At 44.5% G+C, this 23346-nt stretch overlaps 1 protein-coding gene across 1 annotated transcript; it reads right to left on the bottom strand.

Annotated features, from left to right (window-relative positions):
• Positions 1–272: 272 nt before the first annotated feature.
• LOC306968116 (signal transducer and activator of transcription 1-like) lies at positions 273–18570 on the bottom strand. Its single transcript, XM_079563419.1, has 23 exons — positions 18249–18570; positions 17207–17351; positions 16327–16422; positions 15117–15194; positions 14971–15037; positions 13124–13206; positions 12899–13050; positions 12681–12815; positions 12518–12610; positions 7691–7750; positions 7583–7612; positions 7426–7516; positions 7266–7307; positions 7102–7185; positions 6622–6723; positions 5181–5316; positions 4095–4135; positions 3878–3957; positions 3669–3808; positions 3388–3558; positions 1613–1667; positions 1367–1448; positions 273–665 (listed from the first exon to the last, which is right to left on the bottom strand). The coding sequence occupies exons 1-23, from the start codon at positions 18377–18379 to the stop codon at positions 570–572; spliced, it is 2190 nt and encodes a 729-aa protein (XP_079419545.1). The 5' UTR covers positions 18380–18570; the 3' UTR covers positions 273–569.
• Positions 18571–23346: the final 4776 nt, after the last annotated feature.

Here is a 23346-nt window from a genome sequence, read left to right as displayed (position 1 = left end):
AAAAGGATTTGAACACCCCCCCCCCAAAAAAAAGATGGAAATAGATCTGATGACGGGAGGAAAAAGATCCATTTAGATGAGTTTTGTAGATCTTAGCTTTCAAATGAGGTGTCACACTGGCCTACAGGATTTGGGTAAAGCTGAACTGGAGAAAGTGCTCTCGGTTCAGGCGGGAGTTATGAGGTTAAAAACTTAATCTATACGGTTTTGTTGGCATGTTGCACTTAATTTAGCATTTGAACAAATCTAATGATCCACTTTTGTGTCCCCTTAGTGTCGCCAGATCCTAAAACAAGTCTCCTCTTCCTCCAATTCCAGCACTTGGCACCAATCAAGTCCTAATTTTTGCATTCAGTCGTTAAAGCTCAGTGATTCTGGGTGTTCTTAGCTTACAAATTATGTCAATGTCGTAGCCAGGCCAGTCCTTCCAAATAAAACCAAGGATGCACACTACACTGAGTGCATCCGACACACATTACGCTTTCACTTAAATAATGAAAGTAATAATAGAAAGGCAACGTTTTTCCTCTTTCCTCTGACCCGCCTCATGCACATAATACTGTGTGGATTCAAAAGCCTTCAGAGACGTCCATGTTATTGTCAGTGTCGTACAGATAAACACTTTGGAACAGCTCGTTTTCTTCAGATGAGTCCGTCTGCAGCAGCTACGAAAGAAACAAAACCTCTTGTCAAACAAACACAACAAGATAAACAAGACATATATTCAAAGGGACAATGCAGAGTTTAAAAATGTTAAAACTAAGTATTTTCCTCCCCCTACATGTTCCAGCCATGTCCTAATGTGTAGAATGAACCTGTTCACCACGACTGCCTCTAAAATCCTGCACTGTCACTCAAAAAGGTGTTACTACAGGTCTGAAGCTTAATATAGAAGCTGCAGTTACACATATGACCTGAGGTGGCAGTAGTGAGCATAAAAATGACCAACTTACATCTAGACCAGGGGTGGGCAGACTGTCCATTTCCCACTTGACTACAATGTGTTGTTTATATCCTGATCTTTCATTATGTCAGTGCCCTCTGCTGGACACATGTGGAATTCTTTCTTTTTATTTAAGCTGCCCCCTAGTGGCTGGATTGAGCATTCTGGTAATTTCTTAAAAAAAAATCATAGGAATGGGCTAGAGACTTACTTTTTTTTTTGACATACTTATGAATTTATGCCCTACAAGTTGTGGCCCGTGGGTTGTATTTTTCCCAGGTCTGATCTAGACCCTTTGACAACAAGGTTTTTTTTTCCTCTTTCCATTAAGAAATTCCCAACTTTGACATTAGAAGTTAACATTATTGCCTTAAAACTGCTTCACTGTTGCGAGAAGGTGCTACATGCAGACGTCTGACCCACCTCTGAAGTAGGAATGTCCATCAAGTCTTGAGCCAGGTCCATCTGTGTGTGCTCCGGAGAGGACGATGGAGGAGTGGGGCAGCTGACGGGAAACAATTAGGGATTTAACACTTATGCATTTGGAGTGATGTTTCAAATGTGAGTCAGCACATGTGTGTTTGAAGCAGCTAAATGGTCAATAAATAAAGGATCACATGTATATAATGCTGAAGTACATAAACAACAGGAGGGTAACAAAACACTTACTCTCCTTCACAAAAGAAGGTCCGTCTCACATAAGGTGTTATTGGTTTGCTGGTTTCTGGAGAAAAATTATGATAAAACCAATCAAGTTAAAGAGAGGACAGTGAATGTCAGTAATCAGTCCCTCCAGGATTTCGCGATGTTGAGATCGCAATTATTAACGCAACATTAAGCAAACTCCGCGAAGTCAGTGCGGAGTTGCAACTTTTCCAAAATCCCGCAACTTTCCCACAACTATTCCAATAATTCGCAATTTCCTTCGCAACTTTTCCTTAACTCCGCAACTTATGCGCAACTAAAATGAGTTTCTGATCAGTTAAATATATTTTACTTGTTATATTTTCACGTATATGCCCAGCACCTCCGCCTCAGACTGAAGGACTTTCACATCTGCTCCGCCTCCTCTCACACGTTTGGGCCTTTGCAGCTGTGAGCTCTCATGGATCTCCTACTGTTCAAGTTGCTTCTCTGCTACTGGATCTTTATTTGACGATATACACATTATTTTACAGATAAACACTGCGTGTGCGTTTAGACGCTTCCTCCATGATGCGGTGGCGTGTGTGTGAGGGGCTGCTGCTTTTACACCGTGAGCTTTAGGAGTCACCGTTCTGTTGAACCAGTGCCGTAACTCAATGTCGACATTCGTCCTGTGGTCTGTTCTCCTCGGATTCTCATTCATGGCTCTATCTTATCAGATTTGTGTGGAGTCAGACCCTGCGCTCGCAGAAACATGGGGCCTTTCTGAAACCGCTCCCTCGTCCCTCACTCAATTTGCGCGTGCCTGCGGAGTGGAGTTCTGTCCGAAATGGACCCCTCAGTGAGGGGAGAAAAGCTCCTTCTCAGTGACTCTGCATCGACACCACACTTAACAGGTGTGTGTTACACTGGAGTGCAGTCCCAAGAGCAACACAACAAACAACTTCAGTTCCGTGTTTACTTAGGAGTACCTAAGTGTTCATTTGAACAACTTTATCGTTATATAGACATTTATTAATGAAAAAGAAAGCGACAGTGAGACTTAATATGATTTTATTGGGAGAGGAAACGTCCTCACTTGTGAGTTTGAAGAAGCTAAATTATATAATGTAAATACGACATATTTGAATCTGAGTTACTTTGTAAACTCATAAGAGAACCTTTTATTTATTTAAAAGTATGATCAGTTAAACTTGTGATTTTTGCCACATTATGGGCTGTGCTGGGGGAGAGGGAGAGTGCGTCTGAAAGTCACAGCTCGAATTTCTCTGTTGAGTGCAGAGCCATGGGAAGATATTTTAGTTAGGGGGTGCTGAGAGACAAAATTTACCCCCAAAACGCTTTTTCTGCACATATTTCCTATTTATTAATATTGCTTGCTGTTCCCAAACTATCCACCAGGGGGTGCTGCAGCCCCCTCAGCACCCTAGGTTCCCATGGCCTTGGTTGAGTGAACCTCAGAAGGTGCCCTCACTGAGGCCTGAGTGGAAGGGTGTAGCAGAAGGGAGGAGGGAATGGTTTCGGAAAGGCCCAAGCAGTTGCCTGTAAGCCCCGCCCACTTTCTGTACTGAGCGGAGGAGACGAGAGGGGAGGGGCGCACATGGTTCTGTTTTTTTGTTATGATACAATTATCTAAATTAACGTATGTTTAAATATTTTCTCTCTTTGGCTAAAACTGATGTAAAATCTAAAGCAAATTTTGGAAAAATGGCCCGCAAAATCAGGCATTTTACCCCGAAACAATCGCAAAAAACGCCCACAGAATCCTGGAGGGACTGAGTGATGAACACTTGTTTTACCAGCTGGAGTGTAGTAGCGTCCGAAAGCGCTGTCCTTGGGTCTGTCTGGGTACAGATAGACCAGAGGGTTTGAGGGCCTCCCCTTCTCTCTGTACTGGTTAATGCAGTCAGCCAGAGACATCCTGGACAGCTCGTCTTTGGTGAACGGGTCGATGTAACGCACGTTGTTTTCTACGGGAGAGAGACAAAATAAAGTAGGTTTTACTAACAGAGCAGTATCTACGGCACAAGTGGAGAAAAAAGGTCGTTTATGATTTGTTATTGTGGGACCAATAAAGTACTTTGTTTTCCGCGTTCGAACACGCTGAAGGAGATGGCGCCCTCTCTGTTGCTCTCACTGAAGCGCAGCAGGAAGTTCCCACTTTGTGTTCGTTGTAAAAGGCTCCGAGTTTTTTCCTTGCTCACGAAACCCATGATGGACCTGCAATTAACGCATCAACTTCAGAACTTGAATAGAAATAGTTCTGATGAACTGTTTTAGTGATCGTACCCGTCTCTCCAAAGGGCTTTCAGGTGTTTCTCAATCAAATCGAGAATCCCATCGATCCAAATCCAAGAGCCTTCAGTCAGCTGCAACGATTGAATAGATCAATTAAATAAAGAGACAATGCAACAGCTAACAATAAGATCAGGTTAGCATGATGTCAAAGCATGATGTTCTTGGACTAAACATGCACATTTTCAACGAGAGCAATTCAATCACTCACATGGGAAAACTTGGACCAAAGCACCAGTTCATCAGGGTCATCTGTGAACAAAGAGATTTGTGAAATTAGCTCAGGGTTTGATTACTTTGTGAAAGATGGACACAGAATATTCCAAAATTGTGCAGCCCTGTAATAGACACAGGGCTGGACAGGCCATCGGGAGAATCGGGAGTTTTCCCGGTGGGCAGACGTACTTTTGGGCCGGTTGGGCCAGTCAGATCGAGATAAGGCCCGTTATACCTGACACCGGCCCACAATTAGCGGGAAAAGCCATTGGAATCTCAATCATTACATAGATGCAATTACACAAATCCTCCTATAGAGGGATGTGGCGCCTTTTATACCCCTCTGGTGGCGCTTTCTTGAGTCATGGTTCCCAGATAATCTCGTATAATGACCAATGGACCTCTGGGACACTCATGCCCCTCACACTGCGAATATAAGAGGAAATAGAATATTGTAACTCCCTCCAGGACCCACAGAACCTTAGACCTCTATTTTGCATACATTTTAGATAAATGTTTGCAAAGAAGTGCATGCTGGGAGTTGTCAGGTGACTCCGTCTTGCCCCTCGTCGTCAGTGCTGCAGTTTGTAAATCTTCTAGTTTCCATTGAAAGGATTTACAATGTTTGGCCTTTTTGGGATTTCTACTCTCACTCCACACCTCTCTAACTCCGTGGTGAGTTTTACCATTTCATCTTCATCTACAGTGGGATCATTTGGTTGGTTTTAAGAAGTTTATTTGTGTTGCAGTCGCGAGAGGAATTTCATTAACGGAACGCACATTTTAAGATTGTTAAGTCATTTTACAAAAGTTCTGTCAAGTTGTAATTGACCAGATTAAAGTGTTGAGTGCTATGAGGGGTTAGCTTGAATTCGGCAGAAACAAAATGCAGCTATTGTCCTTGAGTCGGAGCTTGTACTGTTTTAGTTCAAGCCAAGGCCTTATTGTTTTGCTCATCACCTCGACTATTGCATTGAACATGACCGTTTTTTTTTTTTTTTAGAGGGCCAATCTTGACCCAAAAGTCCCGGGCCGATTTTTTCTGCCAGTCCAGCCCTGAATAGACATATGAAAAACTGACCAGTGATTCTGAGTTTGAGCTCGTCGAGTTGGTCCTGGTTGAGCTCTCGGTCTCCGGCTGAAATGAACTGCCAGCTCAGAGCCTGGGACAGCTGCTCCCAGGAGAGAGGGGGGGGGTTCAGGAACACGGACAGGCTCTGGAGGAGAAAATACAAGAATGACTAAATGCAGAGGCGGGAAGAGCAGCCAAAATATTTACTCAAGTAAGAGTAATGTTGCTTGAGAATCATTTTAGTCAAGTAGAAGTAACAAGTAGTGGCCCAAATATTTACTCAAGTAAGAGAAAAAAAAGTACTTGGACAATTTTGTTTGAGCTTAAAGTTCAATTGATTTTCCATTAGTGACAGAAATAAAACATGAAATATTGTTAAAATTGAAATATGTTTAAAGAAAATACTATAAAAACCTTTATTGACACAACAATGAAGAATTAACAAAATACACCGTCAATATGAAGATTTGTCACGGGTTACTTTTTTTTCTCCAGTAAAAATGAACTTCAAAATCTACATGTACTTGAGTAAATGTAACGGAGTACTACCCACCTCTGACTAAATCTATGTGGCTCAATAACACATATTAATACTTTTTCAGGAATTAAACTCAATCCTTAAAAGGGACTTGATGCAAGTTGGTCATTTTCTATGCTCACTACTGCCACCTCAGGTCATTCGTGTAACTGCAGCTTCTATATTAAACTCGTGCATGACGGCACTTCAAACCCGAATTAACAACGTTTTGAGTGACAGTGCAGGATTTTAGAGGCAGGAACATGTAGGGGGAGGAAAATGTTTAATTTCAACATTTATTAAGCTCTGTATAGTTCCTTTACGCTTCTTTTAACCCGGGACCAAAGGTGTCATTAGTGAATAAAATCATTTTCCTCTTGAAATATAAATAAAAAACCTGTGACATGCATTAAGGTAAGGTTAAAGTATACTTGTATTAATCCCTGTAGGGAAATTCATTCTCTGCATTTGACCAATGCCGCTGGGGCGACCTGTAGGAGCAGTGAGCTGCCAGCTTGGGCCGGCACTCGGGGACCCATCTCCAAGATGTGGAGGATTCACATATTGTACATGTTTTTAGTGGTAGGGGAAACCGGAGTACCCGGAGGAAACCTACGCAGACACGGGGAGAACACGCAAACTCCACACAGAAAGGCCCCGTCCCTGGTGGGAATCGAACCCAGACCTTCTAGCTGTGAAGCGAGAGAACCACTGCCCTAGTTAGTTAGCTTAGTCTAGGGTTAGTCGTTCATGTTTTCATTTCTAACTCGCCCTCTGCATATAAGCAGTTAAACAATAGCAACAGCATGCTCATAGTGAAAACTGCTCATTTGAGAGCGATGAAGGTTTATGTGCTTTAAAATCAACATCAGTGAACATATACAGAATATACTGATTTACTCCAGAATGTGAGTTTTTGACTCTTGTTCTCACCGTGGGTTGAGTGACTGAGAGCAGGTTGTACCACATGACAGAGGCCCAGGCACTGGGGTTTTGAGTGGTGGTGGACACGACCACCACAGGCAGAGAACTGGTCTGGAAAAAGAAAAACAGCAAGATATTATTGAACTTTCTTGTTTTGATTATCAATTTAATCCAGTGGGTTGGGTCAGTGTTGAAGCCTTTATCACTTCATAGCAGTTGCTCTGGGCTAGACGTGTGCAGAAAATGAATGACCACAGAAGCCCTAAAGCAGTCCTTTATGGAGAGCTAATGCAGTGTGACAAATAGCAGCGACAGAAGCCAATGATGATGCTCTTTTTTGCAAAAATGTCGTCACTGTTGCAGCTCGAGGACAGGCCTTTACAAGTCATTCTGGAGCACGGCGGCCAGTCAGTGATAATGATTCAATAAAGTCTACCCACAGTTGCACAACAGAAGCGAGGAGAGCAGAAAAGTTACGCCATGACTCACCTCCACCTGACACTGCAGACCAGGGACCTGCAGGTCTGTGCTGAATTTAATGACGTGCAGTTCCTCAGTCACTCTGATCTGGGTCTGTTAAACAGGACGACTTCTTAACTATCTCTCACATAGTTATGTTAAAACTTTTGAATCTTCTAAAACTATTTCCATACCTTATTGGACCTTACTCTTTTTCCTGTAATTTCTTCGATTGTCTTTGGTTAAAAAAACAAAACAATAATAATCATGGAGGGAGCCATTTACATGACTGACTGAATATGCAAGAAAACATTTATATTAGAGCCCTTTCTAAAGCTTTAAAGAAGATCTCACCTGGTGCCACTCTGCCACAAGGCTGCCATTATTTTTGTCAACGTTCAAGGCTTTGGGTTTGTTCGTTTTAGTGAAACGAAACTGGCGAAACCTAGAAAAATAAATAAAAATAAGTCATTGAGATACCCATGTGTTAGCAGCTCTAAAACCCGCTTACCCTTTAATGGTCCGCACTTCCTCCACATCCCTTTATTAAAAATGTGAAGAAAAAAAAGAATTAAAACATTGTGACAGATCTTCACACGCACTGTTGATTTCTACTTACTTGTCAAATTCGGCTTTGATTGAACATCGATCCTTAAGAATTGGCAAATTTGCTAAAAATCTAAAACGAAAAAATACATGAATACAACAGTCATGTAAAGGAGTGGCTGAAAGGGATGAAAAGGTGACGAAAAATGTATTAAAAAGTGAAGAAAAAATGATGAAAAGGTGAAGAAAAAATGATGAAAAAATGACGAAAAAGTGAAGAAAAAAATGATGGAAAAAATGATGAAAAAATGAAGAACAAATGATGAAAAAATGATGAAAAAGTGAAGAAAAAATGATGAAAAAATGATGAAAAATGTATGAAAAAATGAAGAAAAAATGATGAAAAAGTGAAGAAAAAACGAAGAAAAAATGGTGAAAAAAATGATGAAAAAGTGAAAAAAACTGATGAAAAACTGAAGAAAAAATGACAATTTTTTTTTTTTTTTAAAGTGAAGAAACCCCATGAACTGCTACCTTAACGTGGTGGGGTTGTTTGAGTGCCCGAATGATCCGAGGAGCTATGTTGTCTGGGGCTTTATGCCCCTGGTAGGGTCTCCCATGGCAAACAGGTCCGAGGTGACGGGTCAGACGAAGAGCAGTTCAGAAGACCCCCATGGACGTACGACATTCAAGGACCGTGACGTCGCCCGGCATGGCGCAGCCGGGGCCCCACCCTGGAGCCAGACCTGGGGTTGGGGCCCGAACGCGAGCGTCTGGTGGCCGGGTCTCTGCCCACGGGGCCCGGCCGGGCCCAGCCCGAAGGTACGACGTGGGCCCGCCCTCCTGTGGACCCACCACCCGCAGAGGGATCCGTAGGGGTCGGGTGTGGAGAGGACTGGGTGGCAGTCAGAGGCAGGTGCCTCGACGACCTGGTCCACATGCACAGCTTCTGGCGTTCGGGACATGGAACGTCACCTCGCTGGGGGGAAGGAGCCTGAGCTTGTGCGGGAGGTTGAGAGATACCGACTAGATATAGTCGGGCTCACCTCCACGCACAGCTTGGGTTCCGGATCCCAACTCCTGGAGAGAGGCTGGACTCTCCATTTTTCTGGAGTTGCCCGCGGGGAGAGGCGGCGGGCTGGGGTGGGTTTGCTCATATCCCCCCAGCTCAGCCGCCACGTGTTGGAGTTCACTCCGGTGGACGAGAGGGTCGCGTCCCTACGCCTTCGGGTTGGGGACAGGTCTCTCACCGTTGTCTCGGCCTACGGGCCCAACATCGGTGCAGAGTACCCGGCCTTCTTGGAGTCCCTGGGAGGGGTACTAGATGGTGCTCCGACTGGGGACTCCATTGTTCTGCTGGGGGACTTCAACGCCCACGTGGGTAACGACAGTGAGACCTGGGAGGGGGTGATTGGGAAGAACGGCCTCCCCGATCTGAACCCGAGTGGTGTTCTGTTATTGGACTTCTGTGCTAGTCACAGTTTGTCCATAACGAACACCATGTTCGAGCACAAGGGTGTCCATAAGTGCACGTGGCACCAGGACACCCTAGGCAGGAGGTCGATGATCGACTTTGTAGTTGTGTCGTCTGACCTCCGGCCGCGTGTCTCGGACACTCGGGTGAAGAGAGGGGCTGAGCTGTCAACTGATCACCACCTGGTGGTGAGCTGGATCCGCTGGCAGGGGAGGAAGCCGGTCAGACCTGGCAGGCCCAAGCGTGTTGTGAGGGTCTGCTGGGAACGTCTGGTGGATCCCTCTGTCAGTGGGGTCTTCAACTCCCACCTCCGGAAGAGCTTCACCCAGATTCCGGGGGAGGCGGGGGACATGGAGTCAGAGTGGACTCTGTTCTCCTCCTCCATTGTCGATGCGGCTGCTCGTAGTTGTGGCCGTAAGGTCTCTGGTGCCTGTCGCGGCGGCAATCCCTGAACCCGGTGGTGGCGCCCGGAAGTAAGGGATGCCGTCAAGCTGAAGAAGGAGTCCTACCTGGCCTTGTTGGCTTGTGGGACTCCTGAGGCAGCTGAGAGGTACCGTCAGGCCAAGCGTGCTGCGGCTCGTGCTGTCGCGGAGGCTAAAACTCGGGTCTGGGAGGAGTTCGGGGAGGCCATGGAGGAAGACTATCGGTCGGCCTCGAAGAGATTCTGGCAAACCATCCGGCGCCTCAGGAGGGGGAAGCAGTGCTTCACCAACACTGTTTACAGTGCGGGTGGGGGGCTGCTGACCTCGACTGGGGATGTCGTCGGGCGGTGGAAGGAGTACTTCGAGGACCTCCTCAATCCCGTCGTCACATCTTCCAATGAGGAAGCAGAGGCTGGGGACTCGGAGGTGGGCTTGCCCATCACCGGGGCTGAAGTCACCAAGGTGGTGAGAAAGCTCCTTGGTGGCAAGGCTCCGGGGGTGGATGAAGATTCGCCCTGAGTACCTTAAGTCTCTGGATGTTGTAGGACTGTCTTGGCTGACACGTCTCTGCAACATCGCGTGGCGGTCGGGGACAGTGCCCCTGGATTGGCAGACCGGGGTGGTGGTCCCTCTCTTTAAAAAGGGGGATCGGAGGGTGTGTTCCAATTACAGAGGAATCACCCTCCTTAGCCTCCCCGGTAAGGTCTACTCCAGGGTGCTGGAGAGGAGGATCCGGCCGATAGTTGAACCTCGGATCCAGGAGGAACAATGCGGTTTTCGTCCTGGTCGTGGCACACTGGACCAACTCTATACCCTTCATCGGGTACTCGAGGGTTCGTGGGAGTTCGCCCAACCAGTCCACATGTGTTTTGTGGATCTGGAGAAAGCGTTCGACCGCGTCCCTCGTGGTGCCCTGTGGGGGGTGCTCCGGGAGTATGGGGTCCGGGGCCCTCTGCTAAGGGCTGTCCGTTCCCTGTATGACCGCAGCAGGAGCTTGGTTCGCATTGCCGGCAGTAAGTCAGACCTGTTCCCGGTGCGTGTTGGTCTCCGCCAGGGCTGCCCTTTGTCACCGGTTCTGTTCATTACTTTTATGGACAGAATTTCTAGGCGCAGCCAGGGGCCGGAGGGTGTCCGGTTTGGGAGCCTCAGAGTCTCATCTCTGCTGTTTGCGGACGATGTTGTTCTGATGGCTTCAACGAACCAGGACCTTCAGCACGCACTGGGGCGGTTTGCAGCCGAGTGTGTAGCGGCCGGGATGAGGATCAGCACCTCCAAATCCGAGGCCATGGTTCTCCACCGGAAAAAGGTGGCTTCCCCTCTTCAGGTCGGTGGGGAGTCCTTGCCTCAAGTGGAGGAGTTCAAGTATCTCGGGGTCTTGTTCACGAGTGAGGGACAGATGGAGCGTGAGATGGACAGACGGATCGGTGCGGCGTCAGCAGTGATGAGGTCGCTGTATCGGTCTGTCGTGGTGAAGAGGGAGCTGAGTCGGGGCAAAGCTCTCGATTTACCGATCGATCTACGTTCCCACCCTCACCTATGGTCATGAGATTTGGGTCATGACCGAAAGGACAAGATCGCGAATACAAGCGGCCGAAATGAGTTTCCTTCGCAGGGTGGCTGGGCGCACCCTCCGAGATCGGGTGAGGAGCTCAGTTACCCGGGAGGAGCTCGGAGTAGAGTCGCTGCTCCTTCACGTCGAAAGGAGCCAGCTGAGGTGGCTCGGGCATCTGTTTCGGATGCCTCCTGGTCGCCTCCCGCGGGAGGTGTTCCAGGCATGTCCTAGTGGGACAAGGCCTCGTGGAAGACCCAGGACACAGTGGTGGGACTATGTCTCCGAGCTGGCCTGGTGTCGCCTCGGGGTCCCCCCAGAACAGCTGGAGGAGGTGTGTGTGGACCGGGAAGTTTGGGCATCTCTGCTGAGACTGCTGCCCCCGCGACCCGGCCCCGGATAAAGCGGAAGAAAATGGATGGATGGATGGAAGAAAAAATGATGAAAAAGCCACAAAAAACGCCAAAATGCATTAATACATCTAACAGTCATGAAAAGGAGTGACCGCAGGATTCCTCGCTATTGAAAATCACAATCTGAAAACTACACTTTTGGAGGTTTTTTGGGGTGAAAGGGAGAGAGGGAAAGGGAAAGGGAGGGACACTCGGCAAGAACCCACGACCCATCTCCAACACAAGTCCTTGAATTTTTACATGTAGGTCAAGTACTTTGTTGAAATGAAACAGATCCTTAGTTAATCATTTGTGATCAGAGTGACCGATGCTTCTGCTCATCTACTCCAGAGAGGGGAGTGGATGAACAATGAAAAACTTAAGTTTGTAAGGTGCAATGCAATTGTAAGCCATTGTTTTTAACCCCTTAACCCCCACCTGAACGGAGCACACTTTCTCCAAATGGGCTAAACCCGCATCTAAAAGCTTCTTGGTCAAAATGGCCAAAAAGAGACGAAAACAAGGTTGAAAAAGTGACGAAAAATGTATGAAAATGTTAAGAAAAAAATGATGAAAAAGTGAAGAAAAATTGCTGAAAAAGTGAAGAAAAATTGATGAAAAAGTGAAGAAAAATTGCTGAAAAAGTGAAGAAAAATTGATAAAAAAGTGAAGAAAAATTGATAAAAAAGTGAAGAAAAACTGATGAAAAAGTGAAGAAAAAATGATGACAAAGTGAAGAAAAAATGATAAAAAAGTGAAGAAAAACTGATGAAAAAGTGACAAAAAATGACAAAAAATAATGAAAAACGCAACAAAACAACAACGCGAGGAAAAAGCTCCATTTAGATGAGTTTTGTAGGCCTTAGCTTTCAAATGAGGCGTTACACTGCCCTATAGGTTGTAACCTTTTAGATTTGGGTCAAGCTGAACTGGAGAAAATGCACATAAGGCGGAGGGTAAGGGGTTAACATTAATGTCCACTGTCCCTTTATCAGCGATATCTACACCAAACACTCATTTAGATCTTCTTTTGGAGCTTTGACAGTAAAGACCTGTGGCTTACCTGAGCTTCACAGTGAACAACACTGTGGTCCGGAGCAGGAGAGGCCGATGGGGCTGTTTGACCGTCACAGGCTGTTTCTCCACCACCAGAGCACTGGACAGTCACAACACGCTCTGTTAGCATTTTTATTACATCTGTTAAACTGTGCATTGCTCTACTGTACTTCTTAAAGAGTGTCCTGAGCAGCACCACCGTGTCGTATTTCTGGAGGACGTCGGACATATTGAACATGTCGTTGGTCTGCAGTTTCATCAGCTGTTGGATGATCTGCAGGAGCACCTCCCCCACAGAAGTGAACCTGAGGGACACATGCGGTGAGTCAGAGATATGATATAATAAGCCACGGCTCTTCACAAAACTGAATAACCATGAATATCTCACCATTTCTCCAGTTGGTCCAGACTGTTGTTGACTGGATTTCCGATGCAGGACATTTGCTGCTGGCGTTTCCAGTCAGGGAGCTCCACAGAAACCAGAGTCTGAACGATCTCATCAGCTAGAGCCAAAGACTGCTTCAAATGATCGACCAGCGCCTGCAGAATAACACAAAGAGCAGTGTAGTGCGCTCGTGTGTAGTTGAAAGGAACTCGGCTTTTTCCACCTCACCTGTCGTTTTGTCCTGATGGAGTTTTCCTGGTTAAGACACTGCTGCTGCATTTGAGGGTTGGCCAGGCCATTCGACAGTTTCACTGAAAAATACAGAATCAAACCATCACCTCTGCTCCTAAATGCGATGGTTTTCTTCCATGGACGCAGCTGTTGAGGGGTCTAGTGCTAGAAGGGGTCACTTATAAAAAGGAAAGAGGTCAAGGAGGAGCTCTGAGGGCATCAATAAAGGCTATCTTATCTTATCTCACATTCATTTCCTCATTTACATCGCGCCTCCTTAAAGAGACTAGATGCAAGTTGGACATTTCATGCTCACTACTGCCACCTCAGGTCTTACGTGTATTTAATTTTATTTATTTATTGACCTTTATTTAACTAGGATAGTCCCACTGAGATTAAGAATCTCTTTTTCAGGGGAGTCCTGAAAATGGAAAATGTTTTAGTGGTAGGGGAAACCGGAGTACCCGGAGGAAACCTACGCAGACACGGGAAGAACATGCAAACTCCACACAGAAAGGCTCCGTCCAGGTGGGAATCGAACCCGGGACCTTCTAGCTGAGAGCTGCAAGCGCTAACCACTGCACCACCGTGCTGCCAACTGCAGGTTCTATATGAAGCTCGTGCATGACGGCACTTCAGACCCAAATTAACATCTTTTTGAGTGACAGGATTTTAGAGGCAGTTGTGGTGAACAGGTCTGAGCTCATTCTACACATTAGGACATGGCTGGAACATGTAGGGGGAGGAAAATACTTGGTTTTAACATTTTTAAACTCTTTATAGTCCCTTTAAGTATTAAAGGAATAGGCCACCATTTTTACATACTGAGATATGTTCTTACCTGAGCTTAGACGAACTAGAAAAAGCAGTACATGCACTCATTACCACTCGTTTATACTACTGTAATGCTTTGTACTGTGGTTTGGACAAAGCGTCCCTTAAGAGGCTACAAATGGTCCAAAACGCAGCGGCCCGCTTGCTGACCGGCACCAGGCGACGCGAGCACATTACACCTGTGCTCGGCCGTCTGCACTGGCTTCCTGTCTGTCACAGAATCAATTTTAAGATTCTTTTAATTGTTTTTAAATGTTTAAATGGCTTGGCACCTTTGTATCTGTCTGAGCTACTCTCTGTCCATGCCCCGTCCAGAGCACTTCGCTCAGCTGACCTGCTCCTTCTGGATGTGCCCAAAACGCACATGAAAACCAGAGGAGACAGAGCTTTTTCCGCTGCTGCCCCCCCGACTGTGGAACGGTCTGCCCCTCAACATCCGTTTGGCCCCGACTCTAAGCAGTTTTAAGTCCTCCCTTAAAACCGACCTCTTTACACAGGCCTTTTAATATGTTCAACTGTTTCTCCATTGTCCATCTCCAAGTTTATTATGCCTTGTTTGTATTTGTATACATAGTTTTTTTTATTATTTGTTTGTGTTGTGAAGCACTTTGGGCAGCCGTGGTTGTTGTAAATGTGCTATAGAAATAAACTTGACCTTGACAAGTTCATGTGTACCTGGTTTTCATGCGTTTCTTCAGTCACGTAAACACAGCACAGACGGCGTGAACTCGTCTAAGGTCAGGTAAGAACATATCTCAGTATGTGAAAACAGTGGCCTATTCCTTTAAAGGCTCTCACAGGTCAAACTAAAAACACTATTCATCCCATCGTGAGCTGAGTGTCCCGAGAGAAAGAGATTTCGCCTTCAGCCGGTCCCGCTGTGGCACGGGTCGGTACTCGCTTGGTGGTATCTGCGTTAATGCGACCAAAGTAAGTTGTGCTATAGTCTGAGTTTAGAAACACAAGATCAGGCCCAACATCTTTTAACTTTCCAATGCCTTCTGCAATACCTTGACTTTCCCACGGCTTGTATATCGACTCCTCCTTCTCCAGCGCCTTGATTTCCTCCTCACTTTGCTGCGTCACAATAAAACATCACTCAAACAGAAAATTCAAACCAGTGACAAAAAGTGCATTTAATTTTTCTGAAATTCACCTCGGACAGATATTTCAATACGTTTACTTTGTTGTCCAGCTCCGACTGAGTGTGTTCTCTCGTAGTGGTGCCGAAGTCCTGGAAAATCAAGAACATTAGAGCAAGAAATAATGATTTGACTATTAGTAAATGAGGTTTTAGTTAGACAGCGGGATATACCGTCATAAAATGTCATCTGATCTTCTTTACAATCACAAATAATGAGTAAACCGTGTCTGTTTAAACTAATGCCACCCAAACATTTACATTTTATCAGATTTTTATTGGCCATAACATGTAAACATTCACAGGAGAGGCAGGAATAAGTGAGTACACCCCCTGAATCTAAAGATGTGTTTCTAAAGCTCATCCTGATCGTTGTGCACGTCTTATCTGCAACTATAGGAAACATCTGGATGAAGTTATTGCAGAAAAACAGCTCTTTAACCCCTTAACTCCCACCTCAACCGAGCACATTTTCTCCAGTTTGGGTTTGCCCCAGTCCAAAAGCTTCTGGAAAAAAGCTGTGAAAATAGCAACGAAACTGAGACGAAAACAATGATGGAAATGTGACAAAAAAGTGAGAAAACATTGACAAAAAAGTGACGGAAAATTGATGAAAAAGTGGCAAAAATGTGACAAAAATGTCAAAATAAATTGACAAAAAAATTATGAAAAAATGACAAAAATGTGACAAAAATGTGATAAAAAAATGACCAAAAAAATGACAAAAATGTGACAAAAAAATGACAAAAATGTGACAAAAAATGACAAAAATGTGACAAAAAATGATGACGTGAGGAAAAAGATCCTCTCGGTTCAGGCGGGAGTTAAGAGGTTAATCAGGGATCACTTACTTATACCTGTGAATGTCTCAGGTTTTTCTGCCCCATATATTGATAAACATGTGAATTCATTTTTCCACTGGTGATAACACGTTGTCCAACAAAACAGCCCCACACCATGATTCTCCTGCACTGTACTTCATGCATGACATTGTGTTTTCCTCCCAAACTATTCAACTTTGGTTTGCGAAAGAGCACTTGGATGCTCCACAGCACTACCGGCAAAATATTCAGTGGATCGATGAACCCAAAGTTGAAGCAAGAGGTAATAATAGTAAAACATGACAGCAGTGTCTTGCCCATGGACATACGTTGGAGCCAAGATCTAAACCACTGACCTGAGGATCCGAGGACAAAAACTTGATCACCGACTAATAAAGCCTCACCTGATCGACTACACGGGAATCCAAGATCAACTTTTCTTCTTTCAGACATTCAGACAGTTTCTCCGCCAGCTCCACTGGGTGCTGCTCAAAGTGATTCTGGAGACATTCAAAGATAATCAATTAGATAAAGCTACGTTTAGGAAACAAAAATGGCAGAGTGCAGGGCGAGGGCTGGTGGGGGCGTCGAACTGCGCTTTAATTTTTGAACCACACGCTCCCGCCATCTATAACATCGCCGATTTAGAGACTTGCGGACCTTTGTGTTGGAAACTAGATGTTTCATGCTTTCAAAGGAGCCCACCCTGGTCCTTCTACACCTCCGGAGAACCAGTTCAGACAATCATAATATAAAATAACAATTATACTCATAACAAAATAAATAAAATCAAAATAAAACTAGATTTTTTGGGGGTAGAAAAACATAGATAGATATTTGGGTCAAGAAAATTCAGAAAAAGGCTTTGTGCTTGTGCGCTAGAGAAACACAGAAATATAAATGGAAATTAGAAAATTAATATTATTATTATTTAAATATTTTTTGGGGGGGGGTTAGGGGAGTTAAATATAAATATTACATCTTGCCCAGGGCGCCACATTGGCTATGACCGGCCCTGGCAGAGAGATTGTGATTTGAAGACACTTTTGCATTTAGTGAGTAAGATGATATTTCATCAGAATTAAAGGAAATGACAAATGTTTCCTCTTTTTACTCGGCTGTATTTACAAACCCTTTTTCAGATTGTTCAACATTCAGAGCAAAAGCAAATTTCAATCCTCCAGCGCATGAAGAAATGAGTCTTTGAGAAGGAAAGGAGCTCCTATAGACCCCTGCATGATTATGTCATTATTATCACTAAAAAGGAGATTTGAGCTGCTTTACCATCAGGTGCTCCTTGAGTGGAGAGAAGTCGGGCCCTTCCAGAGTGTGGTTGTTGTAGAGAGACTGTTTGATCAGCTCGTCCAGTTCCAGCATCAGAGCCTGAAAACATGTCCTGGCTGTGGCTTCATCAGCAGCTGCTGAATCCCTGACCAAAGATACACAATTATTATTATTTAATCACTTACTTATATTCATAGCACCAGGAATCCCCCACTGAGATTCACTCAGACGTTATTTTTGTCATAATTTTAGCAAATGTATTAGACAAAAATTTATATTTTGTCAACTCAATCTATTTAAATACATAAATTAGGTAACACTTTGTAATAACTACACCTTAATAAATGATGAGTTAACACTTAATTATGAACAAATCATTAGTTAAGTGTGACTAGCACTTAATAGCTACTTAACAATGGAGAAGTGAAATATGTGAAGAACTATTCATTATGAGTTAGGCCTTAACTGTAGTACAGTGGGGGAAAAAAGTATTTGGTCAGTTTCACATAGACATTCTATTGGATTTTGGCCAAATACTTTTTTTCCCCACTGTAGGTAAATAGTTATTTAGTGGAATTGTTCATGATGAATTAAGTGTTAATTCATCATTTACTACGGCTAAATAAGGTGTAGTTATTATAAAGTGTTACCATAATTTACATAAACTAGAGATTCATTGCATTCAGTGCAGCTATAAATAAACCTTTACCAAAAGCAGTGAAGGCACCATCTCCACCACTGAGCTGTGGTAACCCCTGGTCTTCCCAAACTCTCAGGCCTTCGAGTAGTCTACTAATGCTTTACACCACACACTGTCTTTGGGCTCATAATCCCAACAAAGAGGTCTGACTCACGGTACAAACATCATGCTTTGCTATAATAAACACCAACAAGCTTTAAATCAGATAAGGGCAAAGAAGCAGCCAACCAATATGTTCTTTCCAGCATGAGATGAAACAATTAACTTAGTAACTGTGAGTCTGGAGTTAGTCAGCTTGTTGTTTAGTGAATAAATCTAACTTCAGCATTGCGCTTCACTCACCAGTCCTGTTCCTCTATCCACTGGCTCAAGCTGCGGCGGATTTCTATGGGGACTTTACGCTCATGGTAGAGGCGGCTCACCCGGCTCTTAAACTCGGGCTCCAGCTTCAGCAGCTTCCCCCACTGCGCCATGGCCTCTGTCCGGACTCCGGCCCGACCCAAGCCCCGGTTCAGCAGCACTTTGCCTACACTTAATAAGATGAGCACTTACTTACAAGCCCCTGCGACGCAAGTCCTGTTAAAAGTGTGGAGGAGATTTGGTTTCCTTCGCGCGTCAAAACGCTGTCATCGCTGCAGCTGCCAAAAACGAGCGCGTAAACGTATTAAAACGTGGTTGGGTCTCGTCTAAAACGCTTAAAAACGTCCAAACTTGGCCCTGTTTGGAGGAGACGTGCGGCACAGCTGCCCGGTCTTCTGCGCACTGGCTGTAATGTATGCGCCGCGTACTGTGTGTATGGGGAACATAGGGAAGTATGATGACACACGCCCATAAACACTAACCCATGTGATTCTCTGGAAATCAGCAAGAAAATATGTCAAGGCAAGAAGGTAGCAAAGGCTATTTCCGGTTTTCATAATAGTAATGATTAAAAAATAAATCAAATGATAGTAAAATTCATGATCATGGTAATACTGACAATAATAATAGTAGTAGCCTAATAATGATCATCACAATCATTGATTCAACCATTATAACCATAATACTTACAGTACATTGTTTTTGTTCAAAAGTTACTGTAGGGTTTCATTGAATATTCAACAAAGGATATTTAAGTCAATTCAGGGTTAGTTGTCTCTTTGCGCTTTCCCTTTTTATTTATGTTTTGCCCTATAATAACCTCTTAACTCCCACCTGAACATGTTTTCTCCTGTTCTCCAAATTCTCCAAATCCAAAAGCTTCTTCAAAATAGCGGAAAAAAACGAAAAGAAAATGAGGATGTAAATTGACAAAAGCGACAGAAATCCAGCAAAAAAGCGACAAAAATCCAGCAAAAAAAGGGACAAAAATCCAGCAAAAAAGGGACAAAAATCCAGCAAAAAAGCGACAAAAATCCAGCAGAAAAATTGACAAAAATCCAGCCAAAAAAAAAGGCAAAAATCCAGCAAAAAAAGGGACAAAAATCCAGCAATAAAGGGACAAAAATCCAGCAAAAAAGGGACAAAAATCCAGCAAACAAATGGACAAAAATCCAGCAATAAAGGGACAAAAATCCAGCAAAAAAGGGACAAATATCCAGCAAAAAAATTGACAAAACAGCAACAAAAAAGCGACAAAATCCAGCAAAAAAAGTGACAAAAATCCAGCCAAAAAAAAGGCAAAAATCCAGCAAAAAGTGACAAAAATCCAGCAAAAAGTGACAAAAATCCAGCAAAAAAGCGACAAAAGAGCAGCAAAAAAGTGACAATAATCCAACAAAAAGTCACCAAATCCAGCAAAAAAGTAGCAAAAGTGCCATAAAAAAAGTAACAAAAACACATAAGGGAAATAAAAAGTGACGACAATGGCAAAGAGGAGAGAATGCGTTTGGTTTTGGCGGGTGGTAAGAGGTTAAGGTCGATCTGGTGGCAGTCACTGAAACGCGTTCATGTCTCTCAATTGCTGTCAAATGCTGCCATCTCCTGGCGCACTCATGTAGTAGTAAAAATTACTGTATTAATCAAACATGCTATTCATGATGTAACATTTATTACATAGGCCTAGATAGGAAATGACATGTGATAGGTCTACAGGGGAACTAAGATAACATAGTGATTACATAAGGTCTATTATTTTACAGAAAAACGCATGACTTTGTTTCAGAAGACGCCCCATCATTGTTTTATTTAGCACAAGGCAGATTGAGAAAACAGCGCTAATTAAGTCATCGGGATTATGTTGTGGGTTTTCATGAAGCTCATTGAGAAATGCCAAAAGAGACCAAAGCAGGAATAAGAAAAAACAATACATAAAATCCCCCCAGCCTTGGAGGATTTTTAAACAGTTTAATCTATAAGGTGTACTTTCTCCGTAGGGAAATGTGTCCTCTGCATTTGCCTCATGTCCTTCACTGCCGCTGGGGAAACCCGTGAGGAGCTGTGGGGGCGACCGCAGTACAGGTCCCGGGGACCCATCTCCAGATGTGGAGCCAGGCTGACGGTCAGTGTCACCTGGCTGGAGGATTCACCTATTGTACATGTTTTTAGTGGTAGACCAGAGACCAGAAGAACCCTTCACAGACCAGTGTTTTCAAGTTACTTTGAAATTGTAATATATTCTATATTAGTGGTTACAGTTTTATCCGAGCAAAAGTGCAACGATTTCTCCGCTTTCACTTTACCCATTCTCTCGTGTTTTGAGGACCTTAACTACACACAACTGCAGATCTTTGACCAGTATTCAACTTGATTTGGTGCTGCATTTTATTTGGGAGGAGAAACTCGAGTTACTTGAATTGTAATGACTAATATAGTTTGTTCAAGTAATATGTATTATTACTACGTTATATTCCTGAGAAGAAAGTAATATATATTTTTGTAAGTCTTTACTCCAACAGTGACACAGACACTGGGAGAACAATCAGACTCCACACAGAAAAGGCTCCCTTTGGAAATCAAACCTGGGACCCTAGTCTAGCCTTAAAGGAACAGCCCCCGTTTTTCCATACTGAGAAAGTAGGGCTGGGTATCGATCCAGATTTCCCAGATCGATTCGATCCACGTCACAAGGGCCTGATTCGATTCAATTTGATTGATTTTAGATTCAGAAGAAGATTCTAATTGTAGAAAATAACTTAGTGCAATAGTAAAAATATGAATATTTACATTAATAATTGAACCCAGTGCAGTTACAGTAATCATGTACTTTTTATTTAAAAACACTAAAACAGAAATGCAGGAATTCTCATATGGAATTATTATGGGAAAAAGACATATTGAAAGAATCGTTTTTTAAATCGATATTGGGCAGTTCAATTCAAATTGATGAATCGATTAGTTAAATCCAGCCCAACCGTTGAGCACGAGCGCTAACCGTTGGGCCACAGAGCCGCCCCCAAAAGAGTAAAAAATAATAATAAAGGAGTAAAAAGCAAGAAGCCAGAGATCCGATGGAAGTTGATCTAAAGGCCGCACAGTTTTGGCCATTTCTAACAGATTTTTTTGGGGAAAAGCCGTTCAGTTGTCACAGTATCCCTCCAGTCCGACCTGCTCTTCTGCACAGTCCTTATCCAGACTCTGCCTCTTATTCTTCTCTCCCATCAAAATGGCCGCCAAAACCGTCACCAAGACCGTCCCTGTTAAAATGAGCACAGTCACGGTCTCCGCGATGCAAAGTTCATCCGCCACTGCCACTATCAGGCTGCCCTCCAGCTCCTCGGGATCCCTGCACTCCAGTTTATGGTAGTCGTCCAGAAACAGGCGGTGAAGTTCGTCCAACTTCCTGAAAACCCTCTGCAGGTCGCAATCGCAATGCCACGGGTTGCCCTCCAGCAAGACGTGGGCGTTGGATGCGCACATGCTGAGCAGCGTCTTGAAATGCAAGCCGGAGAGCCTGTTGTGGGTCAGGTCGAGCAGGACGAGGTGGCAAAGAGCCGCGAAAACCCCCGGTTGGATTTCCGCGATTCGGTTGTGGCTCAGTTGGAGCACTTCGAGGGAGCGCAGAGTGGAAAACGTGGCCAGCTCCAAAGTCGTGATGTCGTTTCCGTTCAAATACAGACGCCTCAGAGTGGTCATGCTGCTAAACGCTCGGGATTTGATCAGCCGGATGGAGTTAGCGCTTAAATCTAGCTTCACCAGGCTGTCAAAGTGGTCAAAAATGTTGCTTTCCAAGACTGTGATGTTGTTATGAGCCAGGGATAACTCTGTGAGGGAGTTCAAACCCAGCGAAAATCCATGCTCTAGAAAGGATACCAAATTGTGGCTCAAGTCTAGCTTCTGTAAACTTCGCAGGTTGAAGAAGGCGCTCGGCGATAGGTAGGAGACCACGTTATCACGAAGCAGCAATGTCTTTAGGCCGAGAAGGTTCCCAAAGCAGAAGGGCAGTATGTGAGGGATGTGACTGTGGGAGAGGTCCAGGTATTCGGTGCCAAAGGGGAACCTGGGCAGGGAGTCCGAGAGGTTTCGAGATGAACAGTTGACATATTTGATTTCTGGTTGACAGGAACAGCCACGAACGCAAGATGTTTGCGCCACAGACAGAGGCAGCAGAGCCAACGGAAGAGTCACTGTGGAGAAGATGAGGCCGGCCATGATCTAAGGAGAGGGAAAAGAACAACACATCAACAAGACAAACTCTGTCATAAACGCAACGCTGTCTCATTGGTTTCCAACCTTAAAGGAACAGGCCACTGTCTTTCCATACTGAGATATGTTCTTATCGGAGCTTGGATGAGTTGATGTGTACCTGTCTGGTTTTTGTGCGCAGTAAGTGAAGATATTACTATGCGGACGTCAAAGTGCTCCTAAGGTGTTATTACGCCTTACAATATAGTATTCCCTTTTTAGCCGCATAGAAAATTGCCATGTTTATTTATTCATAAAGCGCTTTTCATACCGAAAGGTATCACAAAGTGCTTTACAGATTACAACATTTAAAACAATGCGCCTGGGACAACTTCCCGTATATATACATTTTATATCCATTCCTCCATCCATCCATTTTCTTCCGCTTTATCCGGGACCGGGTCACAGAGGCAGCAGTCTCAGCATCCATCCATCCATTTTCTTCCGTCTCAGCAGAGATGCCCAGACTTCCCGATCCACACACACTTCCTCCAGCTGTTCTGACCCCGAGGCGACACCAGGCCGGCTCGGAGACATAGTCCCACCACCGTGTCCTGGGTCTTCCACGAGGCCTTGTCCCACTAGGACATGCCTGGAACACCTCCCGCGGGAGGCGACCAGGAGGCATCCGAAACAGATGCCCTGTATCTCAGCTGGCTCCTTTCGACGTGAAGGAGCAGCGTCTCTACTCCGAGCTCCTCCCGGGTAACTGAGCTCTTCACTCTCTCAAAAAGTGCACCCAGCCTGCGAAGGAAACTCATTTCGGCTGCTTTTATCCGCGATCTGGTCTTTTCGGTCATTACCCAAATCTTATGGCCAAAGGTGAGGGAGATCGATC

This window comes from Gobius niger (assembly GCF_951799975.1).
Source record: "Gobius niger genome assembly, chromosome: 9".
In the NCBI taxonomy this organism is placed as follows: domain Eukaryota; kingdom Metazoa; phylum Chordata; class Actinopteri; order Gobiiformes; family Gobiidae; genus Gobius; species Gobius niger.
The sequence above is the reverse complement of the archived record's forward strand: the minus strand, read 5'-3'. Positions and strand labels throughout refer to the sequence as shown.

Coding starts and splice junctions, on each gene's coding strand:
- LOC306968116 (XM_079563419.1), bottom strand. CDS start 18,379: ATGGCGCAGTGGGGGAAGCTGCTGAAGCTGGAGCCCGAGTTTAAGAGC. Junction 7,186..7,265: donor AAAGAGTAAGGTCCAATAAG/GTATGGAAATAG, acceptor CCTGTTTAACAG/ACCCAGATCAGAGTGACTGA. Junction 1,668..3,387: donor ACGCTACTACACTCCAGCTG/GTAAAACAAGTG, acceptor ATTTTTCTCCAG/AAACCAGCAAACCAATAACA.